This window comes from Mixophyes fleayi, chromosome 6, assembly GCF_038048845.1.
Source record: "Mixophyes fleayi isolate aMixFle1 chromosome 6, aMixFle1.hap1, whole genome shotgun sequence".
Taxonomy (NCBI): domain Eukaryota; kingdom Metazoa; phylum Chordata; class Amphibia; order Anura; family Limnodynastidae; genus Mixophyes; species Mixophyes fleayi.
The window spans coordinates 218,238,984-218,262,131 of record NC_134407.1 but is presented as its reverse complement, the minus strand read 5'-3'; the positions used below and the strand labels follow the sequence as shown (position 1 = coordinate 218,262,131).

At 41.5% G+C, this 23,148-nt stretch overlaps 3 protein-coding genes across 8 annotated transcripts in view; 2 read left to right on the top strand and 1 right to left on the bottom strand.

Annotated features, from left to right (window-relative positions):
• The window catches only part of LOC142159792 (uncharacterized), a 143,270-nt gene that overhangs the window by 49,639 nt on the left and 70,483 nt on the right, over positions 1–23,148 (bottom strand). The window lies entirely within an intron of this gene.
• The window catches only part of LOC142159947 (uncharacterized), a 502,572-nt gene that overhangs the window by 444,612 nt on the left and 34,812 nt on the right, over positions 1–23,148 (top strand). The window lies entirely within an intron of this gene.
• Positions 10,658–22,479, top strand: LOC142159850 (uncharacterized). The gene is given in 8 exon segments (XM_075214655.1): positions 10,658–10,738; positions 14,417–14,567; positions 16,386–16,577; positions 16,657–16,780; positions 16,898–16,995; positions 17,100–17,193; positions 18,975–20,109; positions 20,111–22,479. Coding segments are annotated over 7 exon segments (1,755 nt in total). The 5' UTR covers positions 10,658–10,738; positions 14,417–14,504; the 3' UTR covers positions 20,160–22,479.

Genomic DNA, 23,148 nt, shown 5'->3' with positions numbered 1-23,148 from the left:
CCTTGTTGTTTCCGTGGCGCGACCTGTGAGGGGAAAAAGTAGGGGAGGGGGGAGGGAGAAGGAGAGAGAGAGAGGGGAAGGGCGAGAGCAAAGGACAGGCGAGGCAGTATACACGATTGGGGTATGTTTATAGCTCTTATTGCAATGTAGGTCCTAAGCTAGTGGGCCTTGTTTATAGCTCTAGTGCCGTGTATACTTTGGGGCACTGAGGTTGGTAAGGCTTATGCGGGCACGGGGACTTATGTGCCTTGCCTCAAGCTTGTATTAGAAGCTTTTGCAGATTATCTGCTATAAAATGACTAAGCCCGCTTTCCTTAAAAATGTGTATTGGTGTGTCTGGCTGTGGGGTGAACAAGCAGGCTTTTAACTCCTATGAGTGTATTATTGTACCCTAATGGTGGATATGTGTGGTTTGGATACCTTTTTAGGGGGGTGGATGTCTCTTAGGGAGATGTAGGTGGAGATCTAAGTGGGGTGGCTAACGGGGTTTATAATGGTGTGTGTGCTTTTAAAGCGGGTGTAGTAGAAATGAATGTAGCTGTTTTGTTTGCAGCTCTAAAAAGAGCAGTTGTGGTATTTTACCTATATCTTGTAGTTCCTCAGTGAGTGGATGTTGTCGTAATTGTGGAGAAGTAGATTAGGACGGACAGTCGCGGTGGCTATGGATCTGCGACTCTCTTCCTGTGTTCTTACTTCCGGTTTGTGTGTTTGGAACGCACAGGCGCCTGTGCGTTCCACTGCAGAGCTGAGACTCTGTTCTTGTTGTTTTTTGCTTGTCGGAAGGTATGCCGGTTCTCGCTGGATCGGGTCTTGTGTAAACTCTTTCCGGATTGCGGGCAGGTTCCTCGTGAAGTGGTCAGTTCCAACGCGTTTCGTCCGGGTGGACTTCGTCAGGGATGTCACAACCCTCTATCTTTACCTTCTTTAAAACCCTTGGTAGCATGGCTACTGGTGTGAACAGGTAAACTAAGCGGAACCACCATGGAACAAACATGGCGTCTACTGAGCTGGACCTTGTGGTTCAACAGAGACGCCATCACGTCGATGTCCAGTTGACCTCACCTGTCCATCAACTCATGGAACACCTCCGGATGGAGCGACCATACGCTGGGATGCAGAGTCTGCCTGCTGAGAAAGTCTGACTACCAATTTTCTACCCCTGGGATGTAAATTGCCATGACACACCGGACGTGAGTTTTAGCCCACCAAAAGATCTTGTGCATCTCTCGCTTGGTTAAAGTATTCTTGGTGGTGCCCTGGTGAGTGAGGTATGCCACCGCCATGGCATTGTCCGACCGTGCAGCAAATGTTCCATGCTGATCAGAGAGCGGAACACTGCTCTCAGTTCTAATACATTGATTGGAACCCTGGATTCATTCAGAGTCCAAAGACTCTTGAACAGGGTGTTAAGACATACAGCACCCCAACCCCGAAGGTTGGCATCTGTTGTAACCCAAGTCCAATCCCAGATCATAAATATGAGACCCCTGCAGACATTGTTCTTCTGCAGCCATCAAAGGAGCGACTGATGCACCTTTGGTGAAAGACTGAAAACCTTACTGGAAAGGTTCAGGTGGGATCTGTTCTACTTCAAAAGGAGTTGAAGCTGGAACTCCTGTGCATGAAACTGAACAAACTAGACCACCTCGAAAATCGATACCATCTTGCCCAGAACCGTCATGCAGAATTGTACATAGGTATGTTTGACAGCCAACAGAGATCTTACCGTCTTCTCTTGTCCGGAGCCAAGAACACCCGCTGTTTTTGGGTGTCGAACAGAAGGCCCAAAAAGATTATCCATTGGGAAGGAGTCTATATGAACTTCTTGAGGTTGATGTTGAGTGACTCCTTTTATAAGAAGAATGTCCAGGTAAGTGATAATGTCAACCCCTTTTGACCGCAACAAGGCAGCCACGACTGCCATGATCTTGATGAAGACCCGTGGATCTGTGCCCAGACCAAAGGAAAGTGCCTGGATCATGTAATGGTCCAACAAAACCACAAACTTGAGGAGGGATTGATGCCCTCACAGATGGAAACATGCAGATAGACAACCTTGATATCTAGAGCCCCATGAACTCCCCCGTTCCATGCTGTAAATCACTGACCACAAGGATTCCATGTTGAATCTGGGCACCCTGAGCTAGGTGTTCAAAGATTTTAGATTCAGAATCGGCCTGAACATACTGTTGGGTTTTGGAACAAAAAACAGTTTGGAATAAAACCCCAAACCTTTTTGAGATTCAAGTACCTGAATCACTACTCCGGAAAAAATCAGGGAGTGGATGGCCTCTCTCAGAGCCAGTCGCCTTATTCAACATGCGGGGAGCCCTGTGGAAAAGTACCATCTGGAAGGATATCCGAGGTGAACGATCATGTACCCCCGGTCAATATTTCCCCGTACCCAGACATCTGTAGTAGACTGAAACCATGGATCCCTGAATAGAAGACGGTCTCCCACGATGGCAGACGCTAGGGAGGCAGACAAGTAGTCACGCTGACTGATTGTCTGGCAACATAGCTGCTGGACGCCGAGCAGACCAGGCCTGACGTCCATGATGTACATCACCCCTGGAGGAGGTCGACTGACCTCTGGAGTACAGATCCTGTGACCTGCTGGAACACCGAAAAGACCGAAAGCTGGACATCTTGAGTTTGAGAGCATTAACAGGAAGTAAAGTACTCTTACCTCATGTTGCTTAACTGATAATAGTGTCAAGGTCAGGCCTTTTTAGACTCTACATCAGCCTCCCAGGACATAAGCCAGAGAGTCCAACAAGAGACTGCAGAGGCAGAGATCCATGCCCCAATTAGTTCCAAGTCCGCCTCCAACAGATTCAGAGAGCTACGGACATTAGCTCTCTGAATCTGTCCCACCAAAGGAAGCAGTTCAGAATACGATCTCTCAGCCAACAAAACCTCAAAGCTGTTCTGACACGCGCCGCACAGCTTTGTTAACCCAAGCCGACGCCAAAACTGGTCGCACAGAGGCACCCACCGCCACAAAAATGGACTTGGAAGGACGCCCTCAACCTTACAGTCTTAAGAGTGGCTGCATTGGGAAGAGGGATGGTAGCGATTTAAACTAACCGTGCAACCAAAGCGTCCACGCACGAAGGCTCTTCCCATTTTGCGAGAACCTCAGGGGGAAATGGATAACAAGAGTGCATCCGACGGGACACCTGCAACTTACGATCTGGTGTCAACCAAGGCTCACCAAAACCTTCCAACTGGGAGGAAGAGGGAAAAGACAAAGAATTCTTTGACCGCCGTGCAAAGAGAGAAGGCTCCGCAGTCTCACTGACTATTGCGTCAAGAATTTCTACATCTACAAAAGAGGAGTTCTCCAGTCCGATTCAATAACCACTTCGCTCTACTACTGGGAAGAACAGTCAGAATCTGAATCATTTCCGTGTAGGGGCATGCCACCTGCCTATCTAATGAAGAGGAAACGAAAATCAAACCCTGTACCGAAGTCTCTAGACTTCATACCCAGAAGAGCAGCCAGACCCTGGCCATGCGAAACAGGAACAGAATCCACCACACTCCCCGCATGAGGCAGAGAAAATTGGGGAAGGACCATTCACTGGCTGGAAATGCAACAATAGGGCAAGCTCAGCCACAGAATTGGCTAGTGACCGAGCCCAGACTGGCTCAACTAGTCGGAACCAGAGCTCCCCGGCGCAAATGGCATGTGATCCACAGACTCACAGACTGCGCACAAATCGTCCGCGCCTGACCACCTCTAAGGCAATTGTTTGTTGCATGCGGCACTGGTGAACATAATCATAGAAGTCACCTCAGCCTTAGCCCTCAAGGATCTCCCCATATCTGACATGATAAAACAAAGATGGGAGAAAACCACACAAGAAAAGACAAGCAGCAAACAATCAAAGCAAAGAAAGTGAGCCTGCATTACAGCAAACAGCCCCAAAAGTCTGAGGGATAAACCACTCAGAAAAAACAAACCCACAACTCATTACAAGGGACAGAGAAGGGAGAAGCTTCAAAATGGCTGCCTATCTTGGTGTCTGCACATGAGTGAGAGATCATAAGGAGGAAGTGCAGGGAGAGGGAAGAAGCACCTCCCCCCAGCACTGGATTGGCAGCTGTCCAGAAGGAGAGCCCACTCCACCAATCCAAAACCTACCAGGGGCTTACACTGATACTGTAACCCCTACTTGATCCAGCCCCCTAAGGAATCTAATCTGCTCTAGTAAGAGACAGCCATCTGATGGGGACCACTGTGACTTCCTAACTCCTCTCTCACAGCTCTGTGCTGGGAGAGCTTCACTTACCTGCTGCCATCCCTCCGTTGCACGGTGAAGCCACGGTTGCGCAGGGATGCAGGGCACAGCCTGCAGTGACTGTGGCAGACACCCCGGAGGTGTACAGCAATGGGAGCACAGCACCTCCGGTCCCCCCGCTTCAAGCAGTACACAGCTGTCCGTGCTATGTGCTGCAGAATCAATGCAGGTGCCAGCAGTCATCTTCAGCCATGGATGGGGCTCCATGGAGCCACCGACGTGGCTCAGAAAAGAATAGAGGAACAAGTCTCCATGTCATAATAAATAAATTAAACTTTAAGATAAATCAATATTGTAAAAGGGGCTGCCCAGCAGCCCCAAAGCTCCCGATGCTCCGGGGCACTAACTTAAACGGAAGCCTAAACAGGAATGAGGTATAGAGGAGAGGAGCTAGGAATAGTTAATAGTTAAGTGCCGAACGCCTATTTCCCTACTCTATACCCCAATGTCCCGGGTGTCCCCCAATTGGACGCGAGAGAAACGTGGCTATTGGTTACATCAAAATAAAGGTCAAGCCTGCTTGGCATCCCTCATGTTGCAGATTGTTATATGTGTTTAATGATTTATTGCACATAGCTCAAAGTTCACTAGATGGGTTATGAAGACAATGATACACTGTATTATGTCCTTTAAAGGAGACACATACGTCTAATAAGGGCTGATGGCTCCTGACTCCCCCACTGGACAGATACTTATTCCTCATTAGTTTGTACAGAGGAGGATGGAGGAGGGTGTAGAATAAGAGATTGATGTAGTACTCACCTGTGCGGATATCTGTAGAGATTTCCTGTTGATCACCCCTCACATACGTCTCTTCTCCTTCTATATCTTCTGCCTTAATATCAGCCAGGTTATCACCCTAAATCACCCACAGAATAAAACAAAACTTTAATAATGTCTGATTAAATTATTTATGATCAGAAGAATATCAGTGTTTAAAACACACACAGCTGCCGTACAGATCATATAGTGAAAAGTCACTTTGGTATTTGGTGAGACCCTAAACCCTACCTACCTTATAGTCTCGTGGGATAATATGATTTTCTTCTGCACAATCCTGTGAAAAAAGTGGACGGAGACATCTCTCTGGGGTATTTCTGTTACTGGCTTCATCTGTAGGAGACAGATTGTGAATGAATGCATTGTTTTTTATTTAATGTATTGTGTGTATAAATAATATAGTCTACTCTTACCCCATGACATGAGAGTCTGGTGATTCTCCATCACCACATCCCTGTACAGATCCTTGTGTCCTTCTAAATACTCCCACTCCTGCATGGAGAAATAGACAGTGACATCCTCACACCTTATAGGAACCTGACACACACAATGATACAGTCATCACCCAGACACATCCCCTGGTGTTAATGTATAATGTCCCATTCCCAGCAGTCACCTCTCCAGTCAGCAGCTGAATGATCTTGTTGATTAGTTGCAGGATCTTCTGATCATTGTTTTTCTCATATACCAGTAAGTGAGGTGAAGGAACTGTGACTTGGGCAGGATTCTGGGTCCTGCTCAATCTTTCTGACACATGGAGATGGCTACTGAGTATCACATGCTCATCATATGTCTTCTTCACTGCTATGTATTCCTGTGTATTGAGGGATACATCAATAAAAATGTAAATGAATAAAATACCAATTCAGAGTTGTTATTTGTAGGGGTTAATTGTGCAAAAATTATAATTTTTTAAAAAAAATGTCTTTCCTATATGTAACAGTTTCCTAGGAAAGTGGAGTGAGTATCTGAGATGGGTGCAGCTCCTGTCATCTTCAGCGGACCCACCAATCTGTGTCCTCTGTCTATGACCAGACCGCACAGATGAATCACCTGCTTTGGACAGATTAGTGCAAACAGCAAGATGACGTTGTGTTGGGAGCTGGAGGATAACAGAGGACTAAGAGTAGCCGATCCACTAAAGGTTACAGGAGCTGCAGGAGAGGTAAGTTGTAAGATTCTGATATAACTGTTCTATAAAGGATGTCACAGAATCTCTCACCTCGCCAGTCAGCAGGTAGATGATCTCCAGGGTAAAATTTAATATCCTATCAGTCACATGACTCCGGTCCTTGTCCATCTTCAATGAATCAGTGATTTATATAGGACATGTCTCACCCACACATGACTTCTAATAAAGACTCTCTGTTTCCTCACAGCTCAATTTTCTAGGAATAAATATAATAATTATAATTAACATAACAGAATACACAGATAACCTATTTAAATATGAAACACTGCCCTCACACGATACTGTATTTACTAAAGGTTAAACCAACACTACTTGTAGACAGGACGTTTTGGTCCTCCCAGACACCTCTTTAGTGCAATTTGCTCTACTTGAAATCTGTTACAAATGTATGGATGTTTGGCATTTTAATTAATTCCCATATGTTGTATAAAACCATAGCAAAGTGGCATGTGATCCTTTTACAGCTCTGTTGTCACTATACACAGGTCACAGTGATATCACACCCCTGATACACACTGATCACTATACACAGGTTATGCCAATATCACACACCTGATACACATCAATCCCTATACACAGGTCACACACACAGTATACTATACACAAGACAAAATCAATACCACTCAACAAGGTATTTCCTCATGCCCGATCCCTCACAAATCACCCACCTTCTCATTCACTCCTCAATCAACCCTCAGCTCATTCGCCCCAGTAACTGTGGTTGAAGTTTCTGCACTCATCTCATCACCTTACCCTACTTCTCCGCTCCCTCTCCCCCACTGCATGCCCCCCTCTAGCTCACCTCTTCAGCCTGTCTCACTCCACTGGCACATTTCAATCCTCCTTCTAACACCAATATTAAAGAAACAATCTCTCATCCGAGCCTCTCTCTCCAACTGCCGCCCTATTTCTCTCTTCCTCTTTGTCTTCAAACCATTTGAGTGACTCACTTTCTCTCTTCTCACTTTCTCTTTTACCCCCAACATTGCATTGAGACTGCCCTCACAAATGTGATCTATGATTAGTTTACTTTAAAGTCTAACGGTCACTACTCCATGCTCGTCCTGCTGGACTTCTCTGCTACTTTTGACATTGTTGATGACCCTTCTTCTCCTGCACACTCTTCACTCCATTGAGCTTTGTGACATAGTACCTCTCCTACCCTGACCTTTCCCCTTCTGTCTCCCCCAAGGTGGCTACAGCTCTTTCAAAGACATATTACATTGTAAATACAGACATATATATGGGGAAAGCATGAGTTGGGCTACCTAGAGGAGATGTGATCCTGACGGGCTTAACCTTTATTTGAGCATGTATGGAACAGAAAAACAGAGAGAGACACAGAGAACAAGAAAGAAAGAAGCAGAGAGACACACAAAGAGAAGCAGAGACACATACAGCTAGGCTGGGTAAACACTACAGGATTTTACCAACAACAGTAAAAAAGAAAAAATCACGATCAGCACATTGTGTACACATGAATCCCAATTCATGTGTACACAATATATACGATGATCGTCAGATCTGTGCTCTTCATCTGTTATAACCATCATCTGCAATTCATCCCAGAACGTCCAGGTTAGGCAAAGTGACAGCTGTGCTGGTGTCAGTGGATAGCCGGAGGTCATTTACATGGGATGGTGGAAACAATTCTATTGGCTCATGGTGTCACATGTAAACCCAACTTTATTCCCTTGACAGGAAACAGTTCCTGGGTCACCTCCGTCCTGTAGCCGATGGAAGCGATGAAGAAAGTGCACATTTCAACTGTGACCCCCGGACACCAGCTAAATTGTCGTTTCAAATCTGCAGTAAGCATACACACTGCAGAATTAGAACGACATTGTTCCATCATTGAACAAGATTTTTACTTCAGTTTACATGCCTTGAAAAAGATATTTTAATTGAATTGCATTGGTGAGGGTGAAAGGTGCTTGAAGGTGGATATCGTATCCCAGGTTCGGTGGAGCATCAGCCGGCTGCCTGACAATTCCATGAGACAGTGATAATATTTCCACACTCTTGTTATACTTACCTGTAGTAAGAAACCATCTTAGATTTGTGCAGGATTCGTGGAAATGTATATCTGTTTATTAAGCCAATATTCCTGGTAATAAAATATAGATTGTTTTTACGTAAGATGTATCCATCTTACAGCATATTAGAAAAGACATTCTAAGGGATATTCTTCCCTAAATACACCCAAAAAGAAAAAAAAATATTATTCACTAATAATTCAAACACAATCAGTGTTTAATTTTAACCAGTTTTTTTTTATACACATTGCACAAATAGAGATTTCTCAAAAATGTTGTGAAAAGTACTATTACAATTGTTAATAAGAGGTTTTTTTAGTTGAAAGTAGTAATTTATAATTGGTTGCACTAAGAAATGTTTTCTTTGTTGTTTTTCATGTACACATTTCATGGGAGATATTGTGAGGAAGTTTCTGCATCATGTACAAAAAGACAACGAAACAAAGAATCAACGTTTGAAATACACTAATAAAGTCTTTTTCAGGCCTGAACTGTGAGATAAAAAAGAGACTTTCATATTAGATTTAATTATTGTTGTTTTAATACGTTTTTTATGAATTAGGAAAACCTTATTTGTTTCAAATCGCTAGCATCATCTTCTTCTCAATACTTTGTTTATGTAACAGGTAGAAACACCCACAATTTTGTTCTAATAATAATTTTCTAATAAAATGACAATAAACTCACATGGTGGCATTATTGCTATGTTTTGAAAAGTCTAACATACGTTTTTAATTTACAGAGGTTGATTCCTATTGCTTACACCCGACACGGCTATACCTCAGATGTTGCTCCGATGCGTTTTTCATAATATCACCAAACAGATCAATTGTTTTTTACATTTAAGAATCACTTCAAAACAACATTTTATTATATTTTGTTTACAAAATGTTTATATTTCATTTGCACATGAAATTCTTTACTGTGCAGTGTAATACTTCAGGTCAGGCTAAATGAGTCACTGAATTAGAAGCACTTAATGCAGAAAACTGTGCAACTTCTAAGTGACAAGATGTAATACAGGATTGTTTTATTAAAAAAAATGTTGGGATATTTTATAAGTTCTGAGTGACAAGAAGTCATATCCCATTCCTTATTCAAAGGAATCAGTTCATTGGCATTGTGTGATCCTGTAGCAGGATCCTTCATAATTTAAGTTTCTGCTTAATTGCATACTGATAGTTTCATACTACGCCATTGTGACTAGAGCTAGTTATGATTAGTTAAAAATGCCCTTCAGTAATCTTCAAGCAAGATATTTCTCTTTCTTGAGGCTTTTCTATGTGGAAATTCATTTTATCTGTTAAGACATGTGGAAAGAAAATAATTTCCATACATGAAAATTAAATCACCAGAAAGTAGATTTTTTGTTTTTCTAATGAAGAAGAAATGTATGTAATAGGAATAATTCTGATCAGTACAGAACAGCGTAACTGCTAACAATACCAAACGATTTACCCTATTTGTCGGAAACATATTTGCATGCCACATGTTTTTTATATCTTCATACTTCTTCATAGGGGATTCTCTCTCAGAATCCAATATGTGTTGGGCCACAATAATACTACAATTGAAACTAAAATCATATGTTTATTTATAATCTTTAAAACATATTTCTCCAGGCTAGTCTTCTCCCAAGCGAAATATTAAATAATGTGGTAAGAATGTGAAACAAGTGTAATTACAAAGAAGAGTGGTGGGGGGACCCAACTAGTGTATGTGACTCTTATTTGATAGATCACTTTATGAAATTTCCAACTTATTGGTATTCTCTATACAAGTCTTGTCGTCTTTGGATCTCAGGGGGGGTCTGCTCCCTTATTAATTTGATATTTTATGTGATCTCTTTCACAAAGGGATATTCAATATTTCACTCATTGAATATTTGTTAACACTATTAGTCTGGCTTCCTTTACTAATTACATTATGTTTCATATAGTACAACATGGATTGTATCTGCTAATTTATTCTGTGTCTCAGGCAATGTCTGAGGTATATGCAGAAAACTGTGTCATCTATAATCAACAAAACCTCCAGTATAATAGTGGGAGAGGCTTATAGATTATGAGAGGTGTGTGTGTACTATAGCTTAGAAAGTACATGAGTGGGAATATTACAGATCTCCACTAACACACTGAGGCCATGAGGTGAGCCTACTCCCCATGTTATATGTTTACCTTTATATATTACTATATATCTATGTAAGGACTCACCCCCTGCCAGTCACTGCCTCCTCGCACCCGGAAGATGTTATACATGTGACTTCCGGTAAGTGCGTTCCACCCGACTACGGCCTGTGCAATAATCTCTTCCTGTATTTGCGTTCCAAACACCGGATGTAACTTTCTTTCATCGAAAACAACTTCCGGATGGCAATCGAATAGGAGGAAACAGAGAGGAGACATTGTTGTGACTGGCAGCAGGTAGGTATGTTTATTATTGCTATTATTATTACACAGGGGAACCAGACTCTGGTGTCATGTAATTATAATACAGGGGGAGCAGACTGGTGTCATGTAATTATAATACAGGGAGCAGACTGGTGTCATGTAATTATAATACAGGGGGAGCAGACTGGTGTCATGTAATTATAATACAGGGGGAGCAGACTGGTGTCATGTAATTATAATACAGGGGAGCAGACTGGTGTCATGTAATTATAATACAGGGGGTGCAGAATGGTGTCATGTAATTATAATACAGGGGGAGCGGACTGGTGTCATGTAATTATAATACAGGGGAGCAGACTGGTGTCATGTAATTATAATACAGGGGAGCAGACTGGTGTCATGTAATTATAATACAGGGGGAGCAGACTGGTGTCATGTAATTATAATACAGGGGGAGCAGACTGGTGTCATGTAATTATAATACAGGGGGAGCAGACTGGTGTCATGTAATTATAATACAGGGAGCAGACTGGTGTCATGTAATTATAATACAGGGGAGCAGACTGGTGTCATGTAATTATAATACAGGGAGCAGACTGGTGTCATGTAATTATAATACAGGGGGAGCAGACTGGTGTCATGTAATTATAATACAGGGAGCAGACTGGTGTCATGTAATTATAATACAGGGGGAGCAGACTGGTGTCATGTAATTATAATACAGGGGGAGCAGACTGGTGTCATGTAATTATAATACAGGGGAGCAGACTGGTGTCATGTAATTATAATACAGGGGGTGCAGAATGGTGTCATGTAATTATAATACAGGGGGAGCGGACTGGTGTCATGTAATTATAATACAGGGGAGCAGACTGGTGTCATGTAATTATAATACAGGGGAGCAGACTGGTGTCATGTAATTATAATACAGGGGAGCAGACTGGTGTCATGTAATTATAATACAGGGGGTGCAGAATGGTGTCATGTAATTATAATACAGGGGGAGCGGACTGGTGTCATGTAATTATAATACAGGGGGAGCGGACTGGTGTCATGTAATTATAATACAGGGGAGCAGACTGGTGTCATGTAATTATAATACAGGGGAGCGGACTGGTGTCATGTAATTATAATACAGGGGGAGCGGACTGGTGTCATGTAATTATAATACAGGGGGAGCGGACTGCTGTCATGTAATTATAATACAGGGGGAGCGGACTGCTGTCATGTAATTATAATACAGGGGGAGCGGACTGCTGTCATGTAATTATAATACAGGGGGAGCGGACTGCTGTCATGTAATTATAATACAGGGGGAGCGGACTGGTGTCATGTAATTATAATACAGGGGGAGCGGACTGGTGTCATGTAATTATAATACAGGGGGAGCGGACTGGTGTCATGTAATTACAATACAGGGGGAGCAGACTTTGGTTTCCTATTATAATACAGGTGAAGGAGACTCCAGTGTCCTGCTATAATACAATACAATATGAGCAAATGTCTGTACGGGTATTTTTTTGTTTTTAATTCCAATTCAGACAAAGAAAGGAGATGATTTTAGGTAAGTGTTTGGTAGGGAGTTACCATTTATTATCAAATTATGGGGTCAATATTATTCTTTGTATTTGGTCACAATTAATTGTTATATTAGGGCTTACTTGCCATTTTTTGTATGGGAGCATTTTATTAATAAAGGGCCCAGTAATATTATATTATTATTATTATTGGGGCATGAGTACTTAATAACGCTGGTACCTACTGGCCGAGGGTAACAGGAGGGTGCCGGTGCTAGACAGCCTTGGTCCGGGACATTCTAGGTGCAAGGTTTTTTTCTGGCCTACGCCTAGAGCACGCTGGCCAACCTGTGGCTCTCCAGGTGTTGTGAAACTGCAAGTCCCAGCATATCTTTCCAGATATTGACTGGTTGTCTACTGGCAAAGCATGCTGGGGCTTGTAGTTTCACAACAGATGGAGAGCCACAGGATGACTATGCCTGTCCTAGAGGACTGGCCTGATGCTGTGTAGCGCTGGTTTTTTAGTGAATTAAAGGGAAGCATTTTTTGAAATACCTTTATTTATTTCGTTCTTGTTTTTGATAGGCAAGATGAGCAAAGAGCAAAGGTGCAGATTGAGCTATATCGCATGTGTCATTCACGTTTTTTTTTCTTTCTTTTTTGTTTTTTTTATAACTACATTTTGGTTTACCATGTGGACTGTTTGTATACTTGCCAGAACTAAACATGGACATTGTGGTTTTAGAAGTGGCAGGTTTTATTTATGCACTTAGCTGTGCGGCTTGGCCTTTAGTAAATGGCACAGCTTTGAAATCACACATCAAATTGGCAAAAAGCGTTTCGTTTTGCAAAACCACTGCTTAGTAGATTTCGCCTTTAGTCTTTTCCATTTCTATTTTATTTTTCCTGCATTCATCCTAAGCTTGTTTCCAAACCCCATCCTCCTCCTACTATGTTGATATAGGTATAAGACACCCTTACATTGAACCCGGGCAAAATTACAGTGAGATGTGATGTTCTTTTGACTGTCACACTTCTATCACTACTGTACACTATATATTTGTAATTTCACTATCTGGTGTATTAGACCTGTCCATTATTTAGGAAGTGCTACAGCATTGATGGAGGACCAACTATAATTGGATGGTCATCAAGAGGTACCACGTAAGAGTGCTAAGGTCAATGGTTATGTCCTCTGCAGCTCCTTCCACAATAAAAGATGGGTGCCCTCCTATTTGGATAATCCCTGACCATGCTATCTAAGCCTCTCAGAACAGGACTATAACTTTCTTCTTTGGGTAGAGCAGTATAGCTTCTGCTAGCATCTGAAAAGATGGGCCAGATCGATGATAGAATATCATATATTGTGAGGAGTTCAGCTCTCAACATACTGACGGAAAAAGTCTCGAGCCAGAGCAGGCTTGTGTCACCCCTCTTAATTACGGCACTTCTTATGGGCATTCGAGAACACTAAGAACATAATTTGTGCTTTTCCTAATGATTTTTGTATTAATCCCCATCAGATGGATTGTGCCTCATGCCACATGTCATATTCACCACCGTTTTTCAGTCTATGGACAACACTTACAGGGGCCAATGGCATTTATACCAGATCTAAGTACTTTTTTTGAGCTACAGAGAAACACTTTGCTCAAGAGCATGCAACAGGTGAACTTGTGGGAAAAGTTTGTGGTACAGATACTATTTTCTCCTGCATGGATCCCAAACATCAATCATTAGTGCTTTTGTAACAGATTTCAAATTGGACATATTGCACCGAAGCTGTGTGTGGGAGGAATACGACTCCTGGCCATGTGGTGGTTTAACCTTTCTTTATTATTATTATTATTATTATTATTATCTTTTATTTATAATGCTCGACAAAAGGTCTGCAGCTCCGTTCATGACATTTACAGAATGCAATGATTCATAACACATTACATGGTACATGTGAAACAAAATCCAAAGACCAGACATACAGGATAAAAAATAATATACAGATAACATGGTTAAGCAATACAGCATTGTGTGACAGTCACTGAGCAGTCTTATGAAGCTGGATCACAGAAAATTCTGGGAAACACTGACCAAGGGCTCTGTGGCTTGGGGAAAAGAGGTTACCCTATGTACAGTTTTTGAATATATTTATACTTTTAATGTTTAATAATTTGTAATTTATTATATTTATCTCTAGGAAATTGAGCTGTGAAGATCTAGAGAGTATATAATAGAAGTCACCTGAGGGTGAGACGTGTCCTGTATAAATTACTGATTCACTGAGGATGGACAAGGACAACAGGATATTAAATCTCACCCTGGAGATCATCTACCTGCTGACTGGAGAGGTGAGAGATTCTGGGAGTCACTGTGAGATCACTCTTATCTGTGCTAATAAATCAGGGATCTAACTAGAGAGGTGAGAGATTCTGGGAGTCACTGTGAGATCACTCTTATCTGTGCTAATAAATCAGGGATATAACTAGAGAGGTGAGAGATTCTGGGAGTCACTGTGAGATCACTCTTATCTGTGCTAATAAATCAGGGATATAACTAGAGAGGTGAGAGATTCTGGGAGTCACTGTGAGATCACTCTTATCTGTGCTAATAAATCAGGGATCTAACTAGAGAGGTGAGAGATTCTGGGAGTCACTGTGAGATCACTCTTATCTGTGCTAATAAATCAGGGATCTAACTAGAGAGGTGAGAGATTCTGGGAGTCACTGTGAGATCACTCTTATCTGTGTTAATAAATCGGGGATCTAACTAGAGAGGTGAGATATTCTGGGAGTCACTGTGAGATCACTCTTATCTGTGTTAATAAATCGGGGATCTAACTAGAGAGGTGAGAGATTCTGGGAGTGTCACTGTGAGATCACTTATCTGTGTTAATAAATCAGGGATCTAACTAGAGAGATGAGAGATTCTGGCAGAGCGGCTCCTCCCCATGTGTTTCTGGTCTGAGAGACTCCCACGTGACCCTTGTTTTAGAGAGACCACTCCCACATGACCCCAGCCTTGCAGAAGTATTCCTAAGCTACTTTGTATATCATTTGGGTGTACCTGGCAATAACATATGTGGCCATTTTATGAGATCATCTATAGAAAATATTATATTATATGGCTTATAGCATCTGGTTCATTTTGTGCTTTTGTATATAATGTACAGTGATATCGCCTTGCAGGTATTACAGTGGACATTTTCTTTTACATGGGGCACCTATAACATTTTCATACTGATATTCTAAATAAGATTTATCTTGGCGTGTTTCATGGGTCTTTTATTGAAGTTCATTCTTCCCATGATCCTCTTCTCTCTGGGTCACAGGATGGCGTCTCTTCTCTTTCTCTCTGGTACATTCTTCTCTGCCTCAGTCTTCTTGTCCGCACAGCTGTAAGCGAGCAACACGTAGACGGTCTGAGATAAAAGTGTCGGTCCCAAAATCTTCACAGATTTTTAGATATAATACATTGCTCACATTGGGCCTGATTCATTAAGGAAAGTAAGGCAAAAAAATGAGTATGTTTTCTCCTGCACAAAACCATATTACAATGTAAGGGGAGGATATTAGTTTATTATTTAGCACATAAGCTAAATACTGGCTGTTTTTTCATGTAGCACACAAATGCTTAATAGCTTTATTGTATCACTGAAATTTAAAGTTGGTCTAGGACATGGCCTATCCCAACTATAAATCTGTCCCCACACTTTAAATTTAGCTCCCCCTCCAATGCAACATGGTTTTGCCAAGGTGCAAAGTTACTAATTCTTTTTGCTTTACTTTCCTGAATCGGGCCCATTATGTTTTTTCCATCTCTTATCCATTCATGAGACTTTGGTGTTTACAGATTTTGCTGTATTTTAGGTGTAATTAAGTGGATGGTTTTCACATTCTTGGACTTTTTTAAATTTGCATAATAGACATGAAATACTTATTTTACAAATACAACCCTGTCCTACCTGTAGCGGTTTCATATATGCGCTCTCTAGTAGAGTGTATACAGCTGTTACCTCTACTACTATCTTCAGTTGGCCAGTATATAGGTAACAGATACATATAGGACAGACTATAGACTGTTCTTGTATTTTGCACCATTAACCGCTGAAAATCCCAACTTCAAATAGGTGAATTTTTCATTTTATTGATGTCTCCCTCAATACACAGGATTACACAGTACTAAAGAAGACATCTGGTGAATGTGAGACACCCATCAGCAGTCCTTGTTTGTCAGGAAGATTAAGCAGGACCCAGAGCCTCATCACGGTGCCTCCACCTCACTCACTGATACATGAGAGAAACAATGACCAGAGGATTCTAGAACTCACCAACAAGATCATTCAGCTGCTGACTGGAGAGGTGACTGCTGGGAATGGGACATTATACAGTAACACCAGGGGATGTGTCTGGGTGATGACTGTATCATTGTGTGTGTCAGGTTCCTATAAGGTGTGAGGATGTCACTGTCTATTTCTCCATGGAGGAGTGGGAGTATTTAGAAGGACACAAGGGTCTGTACAGGGACGTGATGGTGGAAAATCACCAGACCCTCACATCACTGGGTAAGAGGAGACTATTATTTATTGTAAGAGAGAGAACTGTTTTGAGGGCCACCTAGATACACTTCATCTGATAATCACATATAAACAATGTATTCAGTCACAGTATTTCTTCTACAGATGGATCCCATAACAGAATTACCCCAGAGAGATGTCCCCATCCACTTTATTCACAGGATGTAACAGACAAACATTGCATTATCCCACAGGAGTATCAGGTGAGAAATACGAAGTGAATTTTCGCTATATGATCTGTAAAGCATCTCTATTTAATCTATTAATAAAACCAGACATTTTTAAGATGTTATTTTTTATTATGTAGGGTGAAGATATTAAGGTAGAAGATACAGAGGGAGAAGAGGAGATGTATGATCAGCAGTGTAAGGAGGAGGAAATCCCTACAGATATCAGCACAGGTGAGTAATAAACACTTATTACAGAAAAGTGTCACATATTCTCCTTGTTCAGTCACTACAACAATCTTATTCTACACCCTCCTCTGTGAGTACAACCTGATGAGCAAAATGTATCTGCCCAGTGGAGGAGTCGGGAGCCTATTAGACTGCAGCCAAGAGATCTGACCAGTCTCCTCCCAACACTCCCTGATGATTCCCATACATCAGTACAAGGGACGTCACCTTTATGATTCAGCTACTGATCAATGTGATGAGACCCTGTGTGACATCATCCAAGATAAATGCGCAAAATGGCCATGTCCTTATTTGATTGTCACTATAGTTTTCGTGCACAGATTTCTTAACTTTGGACATTGATTGAGGAATCATTCCAGGGCTCTACCAAATCCATAAAGCACTCGTCTAGTGACGTGAATGTACCCAGCGGGTATATTCTACCCAGATAAGTGTTCCTCTACTCCTTTATCTGTACATGTATTCCTGTTTAATGACATTAAAATTAAGTTTCATACATTCTTCAGTATATAGTGCTCTTGTCACGTATTATTGCTGAGTCGTACAGATTAAGAATTTCACCTGTGAAGTGATTAAAGACGACACACAATACCGTCACATAAACTACACATTATCTATGATCTGATATGCAGATGCACTATTTTGATAAATTAGTGACACTATTTCTGGTTCTGTTGTTTTTCGCCTACTCGAAATGCAGAGGTACCGGGACACTTGAACACAGTCGACTGTAGCATCGTATTTACAGATAAGCCTTTAATAATCGCATGTTTGGTATGCATATACAGTAAGCACCTTAGTACATTGGAACACTATTTTTATATTACTACATTATTTGGCGTCTTTGTTCCTTTATTTCCATTCACAGATTTTTTTATTTTCTATCTAACGCACCTGCCGGGAATTTAAAGGATGACGTCAGCCGCCTATTACATAGGAAGTGTTATATTTATTAATTCATGTTCTATATTTGTGTGTATATATTTATGCATATATGTACAGTATGGCTGAAGTATAAATGCACCCAAAATCATAAATCACAAACCACCTCTGTCAACACCTTGTCCTGAGACGTAAATGCCAGAGTTTAAATCGTTACACCGTTAGTTTACTAGAAATAAGATGGTGGACAGAGCGCTTACTGACTTCTCGTGTGCCCTTTCCTTTCTCTTTTACCTTCTGGTGTGGCCAACTGCCTAATACATTTACAGGGACATTTCTAAAAACAGCACCTGGTGTTCTGAATCTGCACAATTTCATCCAGGCCCATAAAAAATACACAATGCCATAAATTATAAATAGAGCACATGAAAGTGTTAATGTACATTTTATGCAAACACAGTAAAAAGATATGCACTGCTACATTTACAGCTTTCCTTTATATGCACCTCATGTATCTTGTTTATCTTTTTTGCGAGCCTGGAGACAGCAGTATCTTTTTTTTTTGTGTACTTTTAGCTTTATTTTATGTGTAGACAACAGTTTAGTATTTAAAAGCATATTTCAGCTATATTTTAGCCACATCCGCTTTTTTGTTGCAAAATAAATTTCAGCGCAAGCATCACAATTATTGAAATAGGCAGATAAACACTGCTGTTAATACAGCACAGTTTAAGTGTCACTCAGTTATAAATTTTACCTTGAAAGATCTTAAATTTACTAATTTGATGGTAATTTGGGGATCTTCCACCATAGTCTTTATCGGAGTATTAACATTATTTTGGGCAAACATTCATGTTTCCATGTATTTATTTTACTCTCAACAGATGGTTGCAACACCAGGAATACCTCGGAGGAACATCTCATTATTGCTCAATGTTGTGAAATAGAAGATAATGATGACATCACACAAGATTCCCCAGGAGACAACCATATTACTCCAGTTATACATCCAGTACTTCACAGAGCAGATCTGCTATCTGATCCCTCTTATCATGTGGACCGTTCTCCTGATAACTCATATATTGTTAAACATAGTACAGGTCTTGGTATAGATAAAACATTTCCCTGTTCTATAGATGCCAAATGTTGTACAAAGAGTAAAAAGCTGATTAAGCATCAGCCAACTAAGACAGGTGAGAAGTCATTTCCATGTTCTGATTGTGGGAAATGTTTTACACAAAAATCATATCTTGTACAACATCAGAAAATTCACACAGGTGAGAAACCATTTTCATGTTCTGATTGTGGGAAATGCTTTACACACAAATCAACACTTGTTACACATCAGAGACTTCACACTGGTGAGAAACCATTTTCATGTTCTGATTGTGGGAAATGTTTTTCACACAAATCGGCTCTTGTTATACATCAGAGACTTCACACAGGTGAGAAACCATTTTCATGTTTTAATTGTGGGAAATGTTTTACACACAAATCACATCTTGTTTCACATCAGAGACTTCACACAGGTGAGAAACCATTTCCATGTACTGAGTGTTGGAAATGTTTTGCACATAAATCAGCTCTTGTTACACATCAGAGAAATCACACAGGCGAGAAACCATTTCCATGTTCTGAGTGTGGGAAATGTTTTACAGAGAAATCATCTCTTGTTTTACATCAGAGACTTCACACCGGTGAGAAACCATTTCCATGTTCTGAATGTGGGAAATGTTTTACACAGAAATCAGATCTTGTTACACACCTGAGAATTCACACCGGTGAGAAACCATTTCCATGTTCTGAGTGTGGGAAATGTTTTACACGGAAATCCGTTCTTGTTAAACACGAGAAACTTCACACAGGTGAGAAGCCATTTACTTGCTCTGAGTGTGGAAAGTGTTTTATACATAATGCAGCTCTTGTTATACATCAGAGAACTCACACAGGTGAGAAACCATTTCCATGTTCTGAGTGTGGGAAATGTTTTGCACACAAATCCGCTCTTATTACTCATCAGATTTCACACAGATAAGAAGCCATTTTCATGTTCTGATTTTGGGCAATGACAGAAATCAGATCTCGTCGTACTTATTCACACCATTACACAGGCGAAACTTTGCATGTTTGCAAGTAAAAAGTATTTTATCTGAAAAACAAATCTCATTAAGCAGAGCATTTCTCTCGATACCTGGGGGGCAAGTCTCGAGTCAGCAGCCTATTAGGAACATTTTAAAGGTAAAAAAATGCAAGTGGCCCAGGCACCCAGCCCAAGGTAGCCTCTATGGGACAAGCCCGTGGGGCAGATGCCTCCCAGCCAAGCCTGTCCCTGAGTCCAGGTGTCCATATGAATATGGGGCCACAAATTAGCAGAATTTTGTTTGCTGGAGAAGACTGTCGGGAATTGATCACCACCATCAAGATTAGCTCTGGAGGAGTTCCAATATATGTGTATTGGTTTGTTTTTATAAAGACAGTGCTCTCTACTTCTTTTTTGTTTTTGAAAATCTATGCTGTATGCTGATATTACAATGTAGCCTTTATGAAAATATCTTGTGTTTTCGTTCTTGTAACATCACTTCATATGTTTACTGACTTCTTTACTAAATACATTTGTAAAGGCTTATTCCAACTAAATAGGTTTAGTTCACGGTTGTCAAAGCACCTCCCCTGTGACCTCATGAAAGGGAAGGTCATGGTGATAACCCTAAACAAGTCCTGTCTGAGCAGGAGAGAGCATCTCCTGCTCTGGACCATTAGACATGTCTGGGGACCTGCCACAATGATGGAGCGCAGGTAACATTTCACATTTTATCTTGCCAAAGTTTACTCACAGTGTTTTGTCCTCAAGGCCTAACGGAACTCTAACCTTATATTTTTGTTTGTTTATATTCAGGGATAAATGTGTAAAGTATTCGTGTTATAGATCTGTACTAAGCTTCTATGATGGATAATAGGATAATAAAACGCGCTGCGAAATTTGCTGGCGCTATATACAGTGCATCCGGAAAGTATTCACAGGACTTCACGTTTCCCACATTTTGTTATGTTACAGCCTTATTCCAAAATGCAATAAATTCATTTTTTCCCCTCAAAATTCTACACACAATACCCCATAATGACAACGTGTGAAACGTTTTTTTGGAGAATTTTGCAAATTTATTAAAAATAAACTAAGAAATAACATGTACATAACTGTTCACAGCCTTTGCTCAATACTTTTTTGACGCGCCCTTGGCAGAAATTACAGCCTAAATTCTTTTTGAATATCATGCCACAAGCTTGACACGCCTATCTTTGGGCAGTTTCGCCCATTCCTCTTTGCAGCACTTCTCAAGCTCCATCAGGTTGGATGGGACGTGTTCGTGCACAGCCATTTTCATATCTCTAGAGATGTTCAATCGGATTCAAGTCTGGGCTCTGACTGGGCCGCTCAAGGACATTCACAGAGTTGTCCTGAAGCCACTCCTTTGATATCTTGGCTGTATGCTTAGGGTCGTTGTCCTGCTGAAAGACGAACCGTCTCCCCAGTCTGAGGTCAAGAGCGCTATGGAGCAGGTGTTCATCCAGGATGTCTCTGTACATTGCTGCATTCATCTTTCCCTCAATCCTGACTAGTCTCCCAGTTCCTGCTGCTGAAAAACATCCCCACAGCTTGATTCTGCCACCACTATGCTTTACTGTAGGGATGGTATTGGCCTGGTGATGAGCGGTGCCTGGTTTCCTCCAAACATGATGTCTGGCATTCACGTCAATCTTTGTCTCATCAGACCAGAGAATTTTGTTTCTCATGGTCTGAGAGTACTTCAGGTGCATTTTGGCAAACTTCAGGTGGGCTGTTATGTGCTTTTTACTAAGGAGTGGCTTCCGTCTGGCCACTCTACCATACAGGCCTGATTGGTGGATTGCTGCAGAGATGGTTGTCCAACTGGAAGCTACTCCCCTCTCCACAGAGGAATGCTGTAGCTCTAACAGAGTGACCATCAGGTTTTTTGTCACCTAGCTGACTAGGGCCCTTCTCCCCCGATCGCTCAGTTTAGACGGCTGACCAGCTCTAGGAAGAGTCCTGGTGATTTCGAACTTCTTCCATTTACGGATGATGAAGGCCACTGTGCTCATTGGGGCCTTCAAACAAGCAGATATTTTTATGTACCCATCCCCAGATTTGTGCCTCGAGACAATCCTTTGAATTCATGCTTGGTTTGTGCTCTGACATGCACTGTCAAGTGTGGGACCTTATATAGACAGGTATATGCCTTTGCAAATCATGTCCAATCAACTGAATTTACCACAGGTGGACTCCTATTAAGATGTAGGAGCATCTCAAGGATGACCAGTGGAAACAGGATGCACCTGAGCTCAATTTTTAGCTTCATGGCAAAGGCTGTGAATACTAGAGATGGGCGGGTCCGGTTCTCCGAGAACCGAACCCACCCGAACTTTGGGTATCCGACTCTCCCGCCCGTTCCGAATCCAAATCGAGGCCGAACGTCATTGTGACGTCGTCGGATCTCGGGGCTCGGTTCTCGCGATACTTCAACTTTATAAATACACGCCTCCACAGCAATCCATCGCCATTTGACAGAGGGAGAGAGCAGGGTGTAGTCAAAGGCTAATTAGAGCAGGGACAGAGAATACAATATTGTTCTTGCAATTGCTCTAACCAAAATCGCTAGTGCAGAGAGGAGGATAGAGGTTTATTATTTTTTCTTCATATTTGGCACTCCCCAGCGCTTTTGGGGTGTCCCCCATAATTGTGCATAAATATTTCTGGCTGTCAAAAGTCATATCTGTCAGCAGTATCTACTAAATAATTTTTAGCACTCCTCAGTGCTTTTGGGGTGTCCTCCCTAATTGTGCATTAATATTTCTGGCTGTCAAAAGTCATATCTGTCAGCAGTATCTACTAAATAATTTTTAGCACTCCTCAGTGCTTTTGGGGTGTCCTCCCTAATTGTGCATTAATATTTCTGGCTGTCAAAAGTCATATCTGTCAGCAGTATCTACTAAATAATTTTTAGCACTCCTCAGTGGTTTGCGCTCAGAATGGATTCAAAG